General features: G+C 45.0%; 2 protein-coding genes across 4 annotated transcripts in view; both read left to right on the forward strand.

Moving 5' to 3' along the window:
• Positions 1–13,358, forward strand: part of NLK (nemo like kinase) — a 37,781-nt gene extending 24,423 nt beyond the window's left edge. For 2 of the 3 annotated variants that reach the window (XM_082294407.1, XM_082294408.1), the window contains 8 exons: positions 4,326–4,432; positions 5,117–5,202; positions 6,080–6,289; positions 6,655–6,756; positions 9,229–9,315; positions 10,393–10,591; positions 11,142–11,235; positions 11,682–13,358. In XM_082294407.1, the coding sequence (XP_082150533.1) occupies positions 4,326–4,432; positions 5,117–5,202; positions 6,080–6,289; positions 6,655–6,756; positions 9,229–9,315; positions 10,393–10,591; positions 11,142–11,235; positions 11,682–11,736 (940 nt within the window). In that variant the 3' untranslated portion in view covers positions 11,737–13,358. Of the gene's footprint in view, positions 1–4,325; positions 4,433–5,116; positions 5,203–6,079; positions 6,290–6,654; positions 6,757–9,228; positions 9,316–10,392; positions 10,592–11,141; positions 11,242–11,681 lie in introns of all 3 variants that reach the window. The other variant, XM_082294409.1, reaches the window with a different exon arrangement.
• Positions 13,359–13,855: 497 nt separating this feature from the next.
• TMEM97 (transmembrane protein 97) lies at positions 13,856–16,761 on the forward strand. Its single transcript, XM_082294869.1, has 3 exons — positions 13,856–13,990; positions 15,145–15,289; positions 15,836–16,761. The coding sequence occupies exons 1-3, from the start codon at positions 13,871–13,873 to the stop codon at positions 16,084–16,086; spliced, it is 516 nt and encodes a 171-aa protein (XP_082150995.1). The 5' UTR covers positions 13,856–13,870; the 3' UTR covers positions 16,087–16,761.
• The last annotated feature ends 605 nt before the right edge of the window (positions 16,762–17,366 follow it).

The following is a 17,366-nucleotide window of genomic DNA, read 5'->3' on the forward strand; positions in this document are numbered from 1 at the left end:
TGAGGTAGGTGTGATTTTCATTGGCTTAGAAACTGCCAGTATTTGGTGTAATCTATGAAACAGAGCTGCAAAAACCTCGAGCCTGTATGGGGACAGTTTTATTTCAAGAAGTGAACCTGCAGGATCCAGAACTCTGAGGTGATGTTGGAGGTGGGATGGTGTGGGACTGAACCCTGAAGCTTTGACTCCATGCAAGCCAGTATGTGCAGGGCATGTGGGATTTACCAGCAGGCCCTGCTGCTGCTCATGGGGATTCCCCCAGAATATTGTTTTGAAAACTATGTCCAGTAATTAATCTCCTTTCAGTTATTAGTACTTCAAAATACTTTGTGGTGGTTTCAGAGAATTCTACCTTCACAGGCTTTGAAACCCTGGCTTGTCAGAGAGGTTTAGTGGACTGGCAGGGCTGTGGCTTTCCTTGGTCATCTCTAACCCAGTCAAGAACACATTTCCCAGAGCTGTGTCCCACATTTTTGCTGTGTTCACTGAGGCACAGGTACAAGCTGCCTATGGGGAACTGTATTCTAACAGTGAATTTGAGTGAAGAACTTGACATGAGAATGTCGTGTTTTGGTTTGGTTTCTTTTTCCAAACTTGGCTTGGGCTGTCTTCTCTTTGTAAAGTAGGGAATTTCTGCTTTCTGAAGTACTGAAAAGTGAATCCCTGTTCTGGGAGGGCTCTGACTCTCATGGGAAGAGAAGTTCTCTACCACTCCTGTGGTTAGACTTGGGCAGGTTGGGTTTCGTTACTGGTAGGTCTTAGCTGCTCTTTTGTATGACCCACTTTACAATTAATGGGTGGGAAATTGTCATTATTTTTAGATAACCTGAACTTTTGAAATATGGTTTGATCTATTTATGTAATACCTGGAATTGATTGAAGAAAGTAGGTGTAATCGGCATGGTGATTTTAACCAAAGTACAGCACGATTTGCTGGTGGAGAAACACATTATTAGTTTGAAAATGTTGCTGTGCTGTACTGGGGCTTTTTCATATAAATTTAGGTAAAGCTTTAAAATTTCGCTTTGCTATTTCTTTCACATGAAGAGCATATAAGTAGTCTTCAAAAACTGGATTTTGGTTATGTGCACTAGTTCAATGCCCTCATTTAGAACAAGTCATACGAGTTACAAATCAGATCTAGGTTAAGGATTACTCTTTCCATGTAATTGTACAATCAAGAATATTTAAATGGGATAAGCTTATTTTTATGAGCTTAGCTACTGCCAAGTTTTGAATATAAAACCAAAATGTTCATTTCCTTCATGGCTAACTGACTTTAAGTCATTCTGAGTAGTGTTCTATAGGGCTGTCTTTTTTTATATTTGTGTTAATTTCTTTAACATTGGTAATAGAAGACTATTGCTCTGTGTAGTCTTCTCTCTCCTTTCTTTGGAAATAATTACAATGACGTGCACTTAGGACCCTTAAATTCCTTAAAAGAATGAATTAGTAAATGTTTGGATTTATATACCTATTTTTAATTGCATGTGTTTCTGCTTGCTGTAGTGTAAGGAGAACTTAGTAGAGATTGGTTTGAAGATCAGGTAAAAATGTTCCATATTTGGGGGGTGTAGCTGTCAAAACTTTTTTTGTTGATCCACTAGCAGAGTTCCTGAAGATACCATAGGGTTGTTCCATTTTACAGTAGGACATATTGAACAGTGATAAAAGTGTAAAGGGCTGGAGTTGGTACTGAATTATTTCCTTTGTTCTTTCCAAAGAGTTGTAGTGCCCTTTTTGGGGAAAGAAATGTAATAAAAGAATGACTAAAATGATATGAATGATGTGTTGCAAATGAGCTGGTAGAGTTCATTTCAATTATTCAGTGTTTCGTAGGTACCAGCAGGAATTGCAGAGTGTATTTTTTAAAGAGAACTAATTATAAAACCACCTTAAAATTTAATGACAAATTAAAAGATTTCTTAGGAAACTGGTGATGAATAAAGGAATTTTAACCTAGTGAGCTTTTTGTTTTAGAATGAAAATTCCTTGCAAACACTCAGATTGAGTTATAATTTGAATTAATAGGTTTTTGGCTGAAAATCTTTGTGGCCATTTTGAATCTTACAGGTATTGAAATTTTTGCCAATATCACTTTAGTGCAAAAATGAATCATTGATAGCTCTTTTTTCCAGTTACAAAACCTTCCACAGTTGATTGTAATACTGAATTTCGCAACTGCAGATCCACGGATGTTCTCCTTTAAGAACTATCCAAAGTTTCTGTAGTAGCTTTTCAAAAACTTTGCCCATTAAAGTGAATATCAGAAGCAGCTGAGAAGTCACCACTTTTATCAGGCAGTTATAGGTCTGGGAAAGATTTGAATAGCAGTAAAAGCAAAGGTGTGCAGTAGATTTCACAAAGAGGTGGAAGAAGTGTTTTCTGATGGATTATGGGGCAGATCCCTGTAGGGTGGAGGAGGGCAAAGAGGAGCAAGGTGAGATGGTTGCTGCAGGCAGGGAGAGCGTCAGTGACAGCCCTGCTGCTTCCAGCAGCCTGTGCTCACCCTTGGAGAGGGTTTTCCTTCCAGACGTCACCGTGGCGAGTTCCTCCGGGCCAGCACCCACACCAGCTGGGCAGGGACTGCCAGGGTTAGTCCTGAGGCCGTAGAACTGGGCTTTAAAGACCAAATAAAGAACGGTCCAAGCCACGATGGGAATGCCACATCACCAAGGGCACTTCATCCCTTTCTAACATTTCTGTCGCTTTATCAAATTTACCAACTCAGCAGGTCCCAGCCAGCAGAGCAAGTCAAGTTCTTTTGTGCCACGCATTTGCTTTGATAATTACTCTGAAGCAAATTGGTACATTTGTAGTTCTAATTTTATACAGCTACTTAACTAATTACTGCTGTCAGGAGCAATTTTTCTCTGGTAGTAGCTCTGGGTAGCGGCGTGTTCAGCGCCAGCGGCCGCCCCACAGCCAGGGCCTGGTGGCTCCACTTCAAAAGGCAAACTGCAAATACCTGTGTGAGGAGGGGACTGAAATCCCTCGGGTTTGGGGCGTTTGTTTTGCTGAATGTCCCCAGCAGTGGTTGGTGCAGTCGGGGTCCCAGGCAGGAGGAGAGGCCCGTTTGTCACAGCAGAACATCCGCGGGCGCTGCTCCCGCTCCTCTTTAGAGCCCTCATTAAATTATCCAGAGACAATAATCAGATCGCTGCTGCTGGGGTTAATGGCACCTCTGAGCCCTGTCAAGAGCTTTATTTAATGCGCCCCAGACCTGGAGTGGTGCAGGTGCCATTTCAGGCCCTCATTTAATTTAAGCTGCTTTAGTTGGCATGGCAACTAGTTGAGACATCTGGGAGACATTATGCTCGGGATTGAGATTTAGGAGGATTTGTGGCGTAGCAAAACAAAAATCTTATCATAATAAAGTGCAGAGTAATGCTTTTGGGTTTTTAAAAATATTTTGCCTTACATTGAATGTAAAGATTTGTTGCAGGTATAAGGTAAACCGCAAATTTTAAAAGTCTGGTATAAATATTTAAAAGAGTCTTTGCTAAAGGAAAAGAAAAATTAGAGGACTACAAATTATGGTGCTGCAGGGTTGGGTTTTTTCTTTATGAATTCTTTATGAATGCAATTTTAATATTTTTTTCCTCAAAAAGTTGGAAATATTTAATTTATAAAATGAGTTTTTGTGTGGTGTTCTGTTGGCAGATGAACCCTTTGGCCAACAGGGATTTGGCTGGAGAGGGTTTGTAGAGCAACAGATGAAAGCAGAGCATTGACTGGGTAGAGATGAAAGAAAATGAGCATTCAATACCTGGCTGTATCAGTTAACATGGGGCAAATGTGTTTTACCTCCTTCAGCCACAAATGTGATAATAGCAGAGATTTTGTTTCAAATGTGACTGCTAAAGGAAGGTTTTAAAGCAGTAATGTTTTTTAATAATGCCTGTAGTGCCCGCAGGACTTACTGTGATGGTTTCTGTGTGTGTTACTTTTGTCCCACACCCAGGACATTGGCGTGATGGTCTCCATCCCTGGGTGAAGGTGAGCAGCCTGCCACCCTACTTCACTGCTTTTGAAACCCCTGAACACACAGAGTCCCCTCTGGGACCCACCTCCCCTCGGTCTCAGCTGTAATTTGCCTTGCAGTAACTTTGTACAACTACCTTCATGCAAACTGTAATGGACTAATTTGTTTTCTTTCACAAGCCATTTTTTATTTTCATTCCTGTAAGAATTTGACCTCTGAAGCAGCTTTCTTCTCCTTAACTCAATAGTTCTGACCTGTAAGAGCTCAAATAAGTAGGAGTTAGTGAATGTTTCAAGAGATTTTGTGCCTGTTCTGCTTTTCCTTAACCAATGAACTGAAGATATGTTGTCACTGAGTTGATGCAGAGTGACCTCCATAAGATTATCGTCTCTCCTCAGCCACTCAGCTCGGATCATGTCAAAGTTTTTCTTTACCAGATTTTAAGAGGTAATTTTTCTTCTTCTAAATTTAATGAAAATGATGTAGTAGAAATATATTTTTTCTTTTTCTTATTGTTTATTCTCAAGACATCCTCATCTTGAATAAGCTTCCTGTAGGAACTTATTTTAATTTCATATTTGAATAAATACCAAGCATGAATTCTTGTAACTACAAGAGCATGGCACCCCTGCTGCCTTAAAGCTTTGTCAGGGAAAGAGAAGTCATGTTTTTAGAACTGAGGAAGAGAAAGGACACCTAGAACTGAGCAGATGGGTAAATGTGTGTAACTATACCCATTCAAGGTAAAAATTGTTACTGAAAAACAGAGCAGTAAGAGGTATCTGAAAATTCCAGTGTGGGGATTGCAGAGTATCCATGCCATAATCAGGGAGATGATGTTTTGCTTTTGATTTGTTGTTTGTTGGATTTTTGGAGGGAGTGGTGTTTGTTTTTTTTAAAAAGACTGCTTGAATTCCTTTTTCTGCCTATTTTACATACTCCAAAATTTTACCCTGTCATTAAGTAACTGAGTGTGCACCAGTGACTGGGAGTTACTCATATAAAAACTGAGGCACAGGCAAAGTCTTTGCTGATCAGGAGTTGCCAGACCTTCCAGGAAAATGTTGTCAGCCTTAAACTTCTTCTGAAAGGGAAAAAAAAAAATTATTTTAAATTCCTTTACTATTTCAGGTCTGAAATATCTACATTCTGCTGGCATTCTACATCGAGACATTAAACCAGGGAATCTACTCGTGAACAGCAACTGTGTCCTTAAGGTGCTACTTACATTTATTGAAGATGCTCGTGTGTTTATGTGGTTAATTTTTAGATGAAAGACATTCAGTGTGAGCACTTTCCCTGAAAGTCCATGTAAATGGAAAAAAAATCCCACAGATTCTTTAAAAAGTAGAAATGAAGCAAATACCTGCCTTTCCCCTTTTCTCCCTGCTTCTCCCCACATCTCTGAAAGCAAGAGAGAGAGAATTCCTGAGTTTGACTTGGGTGGGATCTCCTGTGCCTGGGAGGGCAGGGGGTTCTCAGGGTGCCTCAGTGTCCCTGTGCTCCTCAGGGGAGGATGACACCAAATGCCCAAGACACTTCTATTGACCTTGGGTATATGGAATTCTGGAGGACTGAGGAGTGTTGTACAGCTGTGCCAAACTCAGAAATTCAGTGTTGTTTACAGGGATTTGCTAAGAATTCTAATTGGGAAAGTTTGGTCTCTTTTCTTAACCCTTCTGTTTCAAGACATTTTTAACAATTCTCCAAGCCCAAATGAGTAGAGCCGAATCTTTAATATTTTGAGACATGTCATGAGCAAATGAAGTTTGTTTGAGTTTAAATATTCTGTACCCAGAGGTTGGGTTTTTTGTAGTGTAAAACTTTTTAATCTTTCAGATTATAAATATTGTAATGCCAACTTAAAATGTACTGTGATTTCAAATCAAATTATAGGAAGTTTAAATGGCTGTGGAACAAAGTAACATAATTTCCTCCTCTCCCCTCTCCCCTGGCTTATGCACTTACAGCAGATTATCTGATGTATTTAAATGCTGGTTGGGGATTCCCTGCCTCGTTCCCAGAAGGCTGCCTATTTGAAATGCAGAAAGTGTTTTGGTTATTTTAATTTTTTTATTTACCTTCTCAATTTAGATTTGTGATTTTGGATTGGCCAGGGTGGAAGAATTAGACGAATCCCGGCACATGACTCAGGAAGTTGTCACTCAGTATTACCGCGCTCCGGAGATCCTGATGGGCAGCCGGCACTACAGCAATGCCATCGACATCTGGTCTGTTGGCTGCATCTTTGCAGAGTTGCTTGGGCGAAGGATATTGTTCCAGGCACAGAGTCCCATCCAGCAGGTATCCTCACCTTTCCCTTCCAGTGCCTCCCCCTGTACCCGCTCCTGGAGCCAGTGGGGCTGGTGCACCTCAGGGGAGACATGGAGGGGCTGGAGCGTGTCCAGGGCAGGGAATGGAGCTGGGAAGGGGCTGGAGCACCAGGAACAGCGGAGGGAGCTGGGAAAGGGGCTCAGCCTGGAGCAAAGGAGGCTCAGGGAGGACCTTCTCCTCTCCACAATTCCCTGACAAGAGGGTGCAGCTGCAGGGGCCTGGGCTCTGCTCCCATGGAACAGGGACAGGCTGTTCCATGGTGTTAGCGTGGGAATTTGCTACCACAGTGGAGTGCATCCCCATGTCTGAGCTGTGTCCGTGTGTCTGTCGTGCAGCTGGATCTGATCACAGACCTGCTGGGCACGCCGTCGCTGGAGGCGATGAGGACGGCTTGTGAAGGCGCCAAGGCACACATACTCAGGGGTCCTCATAAACAGGTACAGCCAGGGGCTGGCTCCGGCCACCCAGCCCCACCAGGCAGGGTGTCCTCTGGGCAGGACTCAGGGGTTCACATCTTGATCGAATTCTCATGGCCTGTTGGTTAAAAACACTTGGCTTGGATGTTCAGTCCCAGAGCTGTCTGTGCCTGTGAACTGGGCTGGGTTGACCAGAGGTGGTTGTGGTGCTCAGGGACGTGGGGTGATGGTGTGGTGAGTCCAACTGCTGTGGAGACAAGGGGGCTTTTCACTAGTCAGGGGCATTTCTGGCTTCTGCTTTGGGGATATTGTTTGACTTGATGACACAGGTGAAAGTCTCCCTTTCTGGGGCAGCAGTGTTTTGATAGCTGTTTTGAATGAAGATGTTAAATTCAAGTGTTAGTACTGGCAAGAGACATAAATGAAAATTGACAGTATAATTCAGAAAGCCCTGGAGGGCTGCTGCACTGCCAGGATCAGGAGTGCTAGAGGTGGAATTGACCCACTGCCCAGAGCCAAGGGCAGAACCTCCAGCACCCCAAGCTCAGAGGGTCCCTGCACACCTGAGCTCAGACCTGAGCTGCTCAGGAAGGCCCAACAAGAGGTTGAAAGCTGAGATACAGCATTCAACACAACTGGAGTAAAAGTTAGTTTTAAAAAAAGCACCAAAACAAAGGAAAAAGGGAAGATGGTGTCATTGTGCTGACTGGGCAGTAAAAAGGGTAAATGCAATATGGTGTTGATGGATACAAAGAAATGCTTGTGCAGGCATCTCTAGTGCAGGGATAAGGCTCCGTGGCCCTCCAATGGGGTCATTTTTATGATTGCTAACAAAATTAACAAAATCATTGGCCTGTACATGCTCCAGTAGTTAAGTTTGCATCATTATTTTCTGCATGTTGAAGTAATTTCTCACGTCTGCTCACTACAATAGTAGTTACCATAGAAATGAGCATTGCCTGTATATTCTGCATTATTATTGACATGTGGGAGTTCTGCCTCCCTGGGACTTTGGATCCACTACATAAAGTTGTCTCTGTTCCATTTCATGACAGAATTTTTTTATTTGAGCATTAATAATAGGATTTCCTTCAGACTTTCTCTACCAGTCTTAAGTCAAGTGTTTTTTTCTGCTATCTTGTGCTAGAAGAGTTGTGACTCCTAAACTCAGTGTCTTACGGCCCACAGGATGGTGGGAATCCTAAAAAGCGAGTGAGGTGAAATGGTATAAAAAAGTTTCCACTACATATTTAATGTCCTGTAGCCACAAAGTTGTAAGAAATACACTCGTAGAGTTAGTTCTGTGTCTGTTGGGGAAAACAATGTTCATTTTCTGCGGAGTGCCATGGGAGCTGGTGTGCTCGTTGCAGCTTAGATCTGGGGGATACAGAGCATCCAGGTGATAAATGATATTTTTGTTTTCAATGCAAAGCACACCTCATGTTTGAATGCAAATTCCTGGCTTTTCATATTCTGAAATTGAGCTTTTACTGGTTATAAATGGTTAAATGTTACTGGTTTCTTAATTAGACTAATAGGGAGAGAAATCCAAGTTAGAAACAGGCGATTACTTTGTCACACCAACTATTTTTACTCACCGTAGGTGAGTGCAGTGGGAGGGAGGGGTGAGGCATTTTGCTGCTCCGTGTAAAAATAGATTAATGCGAGAAGTTTCTGATTAAACCCCCCCCCACCACTGTGTGCTGGCAAAATGGGTATTTACATACTCTGTAGACTTCTTTGTCAGTTTGGTATTTAAAGGTTCAAGTGAACTGTGTCCCTGGCAGCCCCACCGTGAGTGAGCCATCCCCATTCCTGCTGACCCCCTTCCCAAAGGAAAATGTGTGGAGTCCATCCCCTGCCTGTGATCCCTGTGCCGTGGGAGAGTGAGCCAGGAGGAGGAGAGTTACCAAACATTGCAGCTTTATATTCCATAGGCTGCCCTGAGAAGCCAAGGCTGGGAAGTGCTCAAGGCTCTGTGTGGTAGTTCAGGGTTAACTTCGACTGATGTCACTGTGGAGGTGTAATTCTTATTTATACTGGGAAATTTACAGCAACTGTGACATCCAGTACAGTCCTTCTGTCACTGTCAGTCAGCTGTGGATTGCCAGGGCAAGGAAAAGCAAAGTAATCCGTAATTTGGGAGTGATTGAGATTAAAAAATGAACTACTGGAAATGATGGAGTTAATCAAACCCCTGAGCAGCTACAGCTGGGAGTGGTGTCTGTATAGAAAAATACATAAATAAAAGCAGGTTTTTCTAGGGATTACACCTGAACCAAGGGAAACAGGGATCAATTAGACCTTTATTACAGTTGCTGAATTTTGTAATGGTGATTATTGTTGGGCTGGAAAGTGTTAGGTACCACTTGTCCCCTGTAACAAGGAGTTTGTCCTTGGTGACTGCGGAATAGCGCGTGCGGGAACAGGGTTTTCTTGCTGATGGATCTGACAGGACACTCTGTGCTTCTCTTCCTCCCATTCCCCCTACAGCCATCCCTTCCTGTCCTATATACACTCTCCAGTCAAGCTACACATGAAGCAGTTCATCTCCTTTGCAGGATGTTGGTCTTTGATCCAGTAAGTAGCACTGAAAATCACCTCTAATACTTCTGGTTTGCACAGTTTTTGTTGTCTGGTGCTTAAATGAGTGTTGGAAGTCAAGGACTGCTTTAACTGGTTTCCTTCTACATGGCATTGCGGTACTTTTGGTCCATATGTAAAAATATCACGTAATTGGCCAATTGGCTCCCCCTGGAATGGGGGTTTCACGTTTCAAACCGAGTGGTCCTGGGAAGGAAGCTCCGGCAGTGGGAAGGATGAGGCTGTGCATGACTCATGCTCTTTTCCGAGCTGGGTGTAGGTAGCAGAACATCAGCTACTTTGATGCAGTTCTAATTAGGGACACGGGGGTGTTCCTGGTCTTGCAGCACACAAAAAATTCCTCCTGCTTCCCCCGTCACAGAACAGGATCATTTTTCCACTGAGCGTCTGTTTTTCTAATAAAAATGTGCTGCTGTGGATTTTGGATTTCGTTTCTTGGGACACTGTAGAGAATTATCATGAGAAAATCTGGTATTGGAATTGATAATCTTAATTATTTCATTCCCACAGAACCCCCCCCCAACATTGCAAATGTAAAACAGAGTGACTGCAGTGCAAAGGAGGAGGCTGGGGATTGATGAAGCATTTAGAAGCACTGCCTTTGGAGTGTATTTTTTTAAACCTTAAAATCGCTTTGCTGAGCAGAACCATGGAAATGTTGAACCATAGCTTCCACATGAAAAAAAAAAATTAAAGTTTTCCATTCTGACTCCCTCAGCATTTACAATGCTGTTATTCCCTGCTTGTTTTGATTTATTGTAGGAGTCATAATTGTAAGGTTATCTGGAGAAAAGTGTTGAAAAACATGTTCCTAAAAGCCGTATTATCAGCGTTTGCCATGGTGGCTGTGAGCAGGGAGGTCGGTGCCACCCAGCCAGGCTGGTTTGTGAGCCTCAGCTCCCCTCTAGTGGCAGCTCGGCAGTGCCTGACACGAACCCCTCCTTTAGCACGATTATGGGTTTGTAAAAGAAGTGAGGATCAATCGATGAGTAGTTTCAGTAGCTCTGAAAATACCCTAACTCCTGTTCTCTTCCCTTTCCATGCTGTTGCCAGTCCAAAAGGATATCTGCTAAGGATGCCTTAGCTCACCCCTACCTGGACGAGGGGCGGTTGCGGTACCACACCTGTATGTGTAAATGTTGTTTCTCCACATCGACTGGCAGAGTTTATACCAGTGATTTCGAACCCATCACTAATCCCAAATTCGATGACACTTTTGAGAAGAACCTCAGTTCTGTTCGGCAGGTTAAAGGTGAGCAGGAGTTAACCTTGCATGTGCAGTTATCCCCCTGCTCCACCCTGCAGCAGCGGGGACTTGGGATGGAGTTGGGATTTGTGCTCTGGATCCACGCAGTGACCCCAGTGTTGGTTTCTTTCAGGTGTTTTTTCATAGTAGACACTGGAAATAATTTCTTTTCAGTAAAAGAGCAGAATTGTAAGTGTTCTGAGATAAGGCGGTGGCACAGGCATGAGCTGACCTGCAGAAGTCTGTGGGTTTCAAACCTCACGTGGTGCCCTGTTCCTCATCCTTTTGCTGAAGGATGGCACTGGGGGAAGGGGAAGTCACTCTGTGGCCTTTTGGGACTGTGAGGTGTGACCTCCACAGCTGTCGTGCAGAAAGGGACAGCAGCAGGCAGGAGCTGAAGCTGAGCAGTCAGATTTAGGGGAGCTGGAGCTCTTTTATCCTCACTAAAATGTTCTCTTCAGTAAGGGAAGTTCTATTTCCCTCCAATTTACATTGCATTTTACTGAAGCCAGAAGTGTTAATGCTGTGGTGTTTTGTATTTTTCTCCTGTGTACAGAAATAATTCATCAGTTCATTTTGGAACAGCAGAAAGGAAACAGAGTGCCTCTCTGCATCAACCCTCAGTCTGCTGCTTTTAAGAGCTTTATTAGGTAACTGTATGTAATCACATCTGATATTAATTCTCATTTATTAGTAGTACAGAATTCACACATCCAAAATGTTTTGGTTTTTCATTTCCTGAGAGTAGGAAAGGCCCATAGATAAAACCCTTGTGAACTGTTTTTATGAATTCTTCTAGAATTTAAGTAAAATGTGCAAAAGTTTCATGTTTTTGTGCAAAAGAACAGAAGTTGGGAAGGTTGCCAAGTTGAGTTTTGGTTGTAGAACTGCACTGTAAAGGTGTTGGAAGGAGTGACTATGGGGTGATAAGGGCAGTGGAGTATTTGCTGTCAGCGCTGGTGGCTGTTGGCCTGGCAGGCTCGGGTTGGGTTTGGGGTTTGGCTGTCCCCGGGGTGTTTGGTCCCACCTGAGCAGTGAGGTGGTGGCCCACGAGCCCCTGCAAGTGAGCACTGATGTCTGTGTCCCCTGGCTGCAGCTCCACGGTCGCCCAGCCCTCCGAGATGCCGCCGTCGCCGCTGGTGTGGGAGTGACCGGAGCACCACGTACTACTGAAGATGTAATGTAGCTTTCCACTGGAGTCTGGGATTTGCAATTCTGGAGGTTAATCATGCTTGTACTGTAATTTTACTAATGAAGTTTTAAATTAACAACCACTACTTGTACAATATGAATAATATTTAGAAATGTACTAGACTTTTAATCTTGTAAAGTGGTTGTGCTTTTAGAAGAAAATATTTTACCCAGAGTTGCACGTGTTTTATGAATTTTAGTGCAGCTGTGATGGCTCAGCTCAGAACAAACAGAATTGAACCAAATTCGGGGAGGTTTTTTGGTTTTTTGTTTTTTTTTTCCTTTTTTTTTCTTTTTTTTTTTTAATTGAAGTGAGATTGTACAAACAGATAGACGTACATTTTGATATTGAGCCATTCCTGAAGATTTTGGGTTTTCTAAAACTAAGGAATACAGAAAACTTGACTGCGACCAATCATGAAGTCCCTTTGGGTGACTGTGGCCACAGGAAGTGGCCACATCCCCTGATGCCCAACCCTATAAATAGCTTCTCACTAGAGCTGTGATGGTGATGTGTGCTGTTCTAAAATCAAATGTTGTGAGTAGAGAGAATGAGTTTGTGACTAGGAGAGACTAAACTTCTGTTTCCTTACCCAGTATAAATATATATATATATTTAATCTATTTTTATTAGAAGTTTTTCTGCTCTTTCTTACATAAAACCCCCCAGCATGCATCTTCTATGTGTGTAAATAATTCCATTTATGGGCTAATTTCAGAGATCCCTGACATCATTGCTGTATAGAGAGAAACTAGCTTGCACATTATAGGTCTGTGAAATTTTGTGAGAACTTTTTCCTGCACTGGACAGTTGAGAGAAAAAAAAAAAGAAAAGGACAAAAAAAAGCACATAGGGAATTCTGTTAATTGTGTTCGTGTCTTTAGGCAAAGCTGTGGAAGTCTTGAAATGTCACAGTAGTAAATAACTTTTATTACTTTTTGGCTAATTCTTTTTCTGTTGGAACACTGAATTCTGTGCATATGTATATATGAACACAAATTGAAGGCCTCTACCTCCTGGAGTATACAACTTGGTTTGTTTACCTCCACATGATTTTTTTTTTTTTAAGTTCAGTGTGGAGACTTGAAACTTGAATGTCCCTTCCAACTTTTGTATTTAAAACAAGACTAGAAAATTGAAGACTGTTTTTCACCTGTACAAAGGAATATTAAAAGGTGGTCTTAAAATTTGAGCCTTGGTCTGGAGAGAAACCGTGGTGTTTGTTATGGACAATTAACTGTTAAAGTTATTGTAAGTTATCTGTATTTAGCAGAGTATTTTCAACAAGAGTGATCTGAGCTGGAATTGGAGACTATTAGTAAGTTATGTTTGGAAGTTTTAACTTCAATGAAGTAATTATTTGCTGTGAAAGAGACAAACATTGAATAACTGAACAAAGATGGTGCAATATCTTTGTTTTTTATGAGGCTCCTGAGAATAAAACCAACTGAAGCATTTCAATTCACTTGAATGAGAAACGTGTTTAATTATCGAGCCCCAGAAGACACTGGTATGAAAGGTAAAATCTCAGAGGTTGGTCAGTTAATGTGGCACACTTGCTGGTCACTTTGTAAAATGTAGATTTGGAGTACAGTGGTGAAAACATTAAATGTGACATTTGAAAACGCGGTGGTGGCGTCGTTCTTTGCTGCCCGGTCTCCCCGGGCTGTTCGCTCTTTGTCCCGTTTCCCGTTCTGCTCTCGGCTATAACGGGACGGGTCCTGCAGCGGTGCCCGTGGTCAGCGGGGACCGCGAGCGCTCGGTCCTGACCCTGCTCGGTGACGGGGAACCGGAGCTCTGCAGGGCCGGGCCGGGCCGGGCCGGGCCGGGACGCGGGCAGCGTTTGAGCTCTGGAGCTCAGCATCGCCGCGGCCGAGGAAGAAATGGGTTCGGCTCTGGCGACAAGAGGCTGTCCCCGGGCTGGCGGGGGCGCGACTGCCGGGGAAAGGGGGAGGAACGGGGAAAGGGGAAGGGACAGGGAAAGCCAGGGAGCAGGGGCGTGTCCAGGGCGGGGCCGGGGCGTGTCCAGGGCGTGTCCAGGGCGGGGCCGAGCCCGCAGCCGGGGCGGGGCCGGGGGCGCGGCGGGCGCGGCGATGGCGGCGGCTCCGCGCTGGCGGGAGCGGCTCTTCGCCCTCTATTTCCTCTCGCACATCCCGATCACGGCGCTCATCGACCTCCAGCCGCTGCTGCCCGCCGGGATCGTGCCGCGGGCCGTGAGTGGGGCCGGGGGTCGGGCCGGGGCTCGTTCCGCGAATGCGTGCGGGGCGTCCGCCGGTTTGATGGGTCCGGGGGCGGCCTTCGCCGAATCTCGTGTGTGGAGACATCGGGGGGGAGAGAAACTGCAGTGAATGTGTGTGACAGAGCGTCTGGAAGCGAAGCGGTGCTGGTGCCCACGGGATGAGTCACAGCCGGGTCATTCATTGGGGAGGAGCGGGAGCAGGAATGGGAATGGGAACGAGAACGGGAACGGGAATGGGAGCGGCATGCTTCATCCGCGCCTTCGGCGGCTGTGACTGGTGCTGCTTCTCGAAGCTGTGGCTGGGATGCGGCGGCGGCTCCGTGCCCCCGTCCCAGGGAGAGCCCCGGGGAACTGGTGCGGGGTCACTGCTCTCCCCGGGAACGGGCGGCGGGGCTGTTCCCCTGCCCAGTGCGGGCTGTGGTGTTTCACAAGTGCCACAAGGACATCCTTTCTGTTGGAATGGCCTCGCTGTCCCGCTGTCGCCCGAGGCACCGGCGCCCCGAGGCTGCGGCAGCGCGGGGCCGGCGCCACGTGCCCCAGACGTGCCTCCCGCAGCCCCGGGCATTCTCCGATCCCGAGTTTTCCTCAAATTCCTTCCGAAAACGCAACAGGGAGTTGTTGCCGCTGCAGGAGCAGGCATGCCAGCAGCCAAATTATTAGTAAAAATCTCTGGTTTGCTGGGTTTTGAACAAAATCATAGAAGACAATAAACATCATAAAATCAATTAAAATAACAGTTGGATGGCAGATAATTAGTTCAGCCCTCATCGTCAGGGTAAGGTCGGCTGTCACCTCCTGTTTGAGCATTACAACTGGTGATTTGTTTTTTGTCATCGGAATTGCCTGTAGGATTACTCCAATATAGGAACCATTTTCAATTAATAGTTAACCAGCAGATCTCTGCATATCTCTCTGTTCAAAGTCCAATGTAAAGCCATGCTGGAGTTTACATTTCTGTCACTAATTGCAACTCGCTGGGCCCACATCCTGGCACTGAGCTGTTCCCCTGCAGCAGCCCCGCTCAGGACTGGGGGCTCACACCCTGGTGGCTTCATCCCATCGAGAATCATGAGCTTTGCCTTGCTGTGGTTGATGCTCAGTGACTGACTCTGTTTTGGGTTTTTCCAGCTGACAGACCTGTTGCAGCAGTATGCAACTTCCTTCAGGGACCCCATGATGCTGCAGCCCCCAGAGTGGTTCAAGGCGTTCATCTACTGCGAAGCCTTTCTCCAGCTGCCGTTCTTCCCCGTCGCTGCATACGCCTTCCTGAAAGGTGGGAGGAAACCACAGGGACTGAGGGCATGTCCTGGGGGCACTTCTGCAGGACATCTGCTGCTGCTGCTGCTGCTGCTGCTGCAGAGAATGCTTCTATATCAGGCTTAGGGGGTTTGAAGGATGTACTGTGCAGGGCTGGGCTGCCATGGCCCACATGAGTGTTTTCCCTAAAAAAGCAGCACAGAGTAAAGTTTGTCAGAAACAAAACCTCATGCCTATAGGCCCTTGTCAGGTGCAGCCATTTGTGTAACCACCATCAGCGTTTGATATCTGGCAAATTTCCAGGGCAGCTAAAGGTCTGGGTCAAGCCTGAATACTCATTTTGTTACTTTAAAACTTCAGGATTACCGCTTTGTTCTAAATTTCCATCAAGGGAGAGAATTTCCTTGGTTCCTACTAGTACTGAGGTTTTGTTCTGCTCCCTGTTCAATCTGAGTGATGGCTTACCCTGGCAGAGAGGCAGCGGTCAGTGTTCTGTCACAAGCCTCGGAATTCTGGTTGTTTCAGAATACTTAAATATTGTTTCCTCTTTGCTTCTGTACAGGTGGCTGCAGATGGATCAGGACTCCTGCCATTATCTACTCCACCCACGTAGCCACCACTCTGTTTGCCATCCTGGCCCACATCCTGTTCCACGACTTCTCCAGGTCGGAGCACGCGGGCCCTCAGTCGCTGCGTGAGCGCCTTGTGCTGCTCTCCATCTACCTGCCGTACCTGCTGATCCCACTGCTGCTCCTGTTCACCATGCTCTGCAACCCCCACTACAAACACGTGGAGAAGAGGAAAAGGAAGTAGCCGGCTCTGGAAGTCGTTCACACCACACCTGGACTGCATTTGGTTCCGACCCTACGCTGGTGGAGTCCTCTGGGACAAACATCTCCCTCGTTGGCTGCAGCAGCTCTTCCCAGAGCACTGACTGCTGCAAGGAAAAAGGGAATTGGTTTGAGTGCACAGCCCTGCTTCAACCACAAACAGCTCTGGCAGGGGCCTGGGCCAGCCTGGGGTCGGGTCTGTGCGGGGCCTCTCTACCAGGAAAATGGACTTTTAACCCTTTGATGTGTGGGGACACACTCACACACACCCACACACACTCACTCACACTCTGCCGCTGATACTGTTCTTCCAAGGTCCCTTTTTCCAAGATGACTGTTTGGAAACCACTTAAGTAGAAAATCTGTCTTCCAACAGCATATTCTGAAGAATCCCCAACCCATTCCACACAGATTTGCAAAGCTGTTCTTCTGAAGCATTTCAAATCATACCATGATTCTTAACTTCCTCACCCCTTCCTTTAAAATTTCCACTACTTTTGCTCTGCTTCATTTTGATTAATTATAAATGTCTGATCAATGATAAATGTGCCAAAATCTGGATTTATGAATGCTTAAAGTTACCTTTGACAATTAGGAGTACTGCCTAGAGGATTCTGAAGTACTTCAGGAATTGTAAACAAGGAGTTGGAAATTTCTTTCTTCCCTAAAATCACTTCTGGTATAGAAATAAATAACTAAACGCATTAAACTGCATTCAGTCTTCTTCAGGCAATGGCTGAAGGAACTTGCAGCGACCACAAGATGGTAGAGAGTTCACAGAGTAAATCCATGCATAAGTTACAACTGTGGATAGAAGTTCTGTGGTTGAGGCTGGTTTTGATCTGGAGCCTGGTGAGGTTACAGGCCCTGTGAAGCTGCTCAGGCACTGCTGGTACATTTTAGACTTCACTGTGTAAGGCTTAAGCCTTCCTCAGGCTTTGGAAAGGGCAACATTTCCATACTGAAGTGCTAAAGACATACACAAAATGCATCTATTTGCACTTCAACATGAAGCTTGAGTTCACATTTGTTTGTAGTTTTTATATAGTTTATGCACTCCTGGTGTCACTGACCCTTGGAATGGTTTCTCTCATCAGTCTGGTGTTCCATCCTAATAATGCCCATGGAAGGATTCAGCTCTCATATTATGACAGTCCTGAATGGACATTCCTCAGGAACAGTTCAAAGCTCTTAATTCTCACATAGTTTCTGCTTTTTTGTGTCTGTGATTGATCCGTTCTGGAAATCATACATTTCTGTCTT

This window comes from Coloeus monedula (genome assembly GCF_965178545.1).
Source record: "Coloeus monedula genome assembly, chromosome: 20".
NCBI lineage: Eukaryota > Metazoa > Chordata > Aves > Passeriformes > Corvidae > Coloeus > Coloeus monedula.

Excerpts from the sequence above, each read along its gene's own strand:
- TMEM97 (XM_082294869.1), top strand. The coding sequence starts at position 13,871 with ATGGCGGCGGCTCCGCGCTGGCGGGAGCGGCTCTTCGCCCTCTATTTC. Across the intron at positions 13,991-15,144 it reads CCGGGATCGTGCCGCGGGCC|CTGACAGACCTGTTGCAGCA; the intron begins GTGAGTGGGGCC and ends GGGTTTTTCCAG. Across the intron at positions 15,290-15,835 it reads TGCATACGCCTTCCTGAAAG|GTGGCTGCAGATGGATCAGG; the intron begins GTGGGAGGAAAC and ends GCTTCTGTACAG.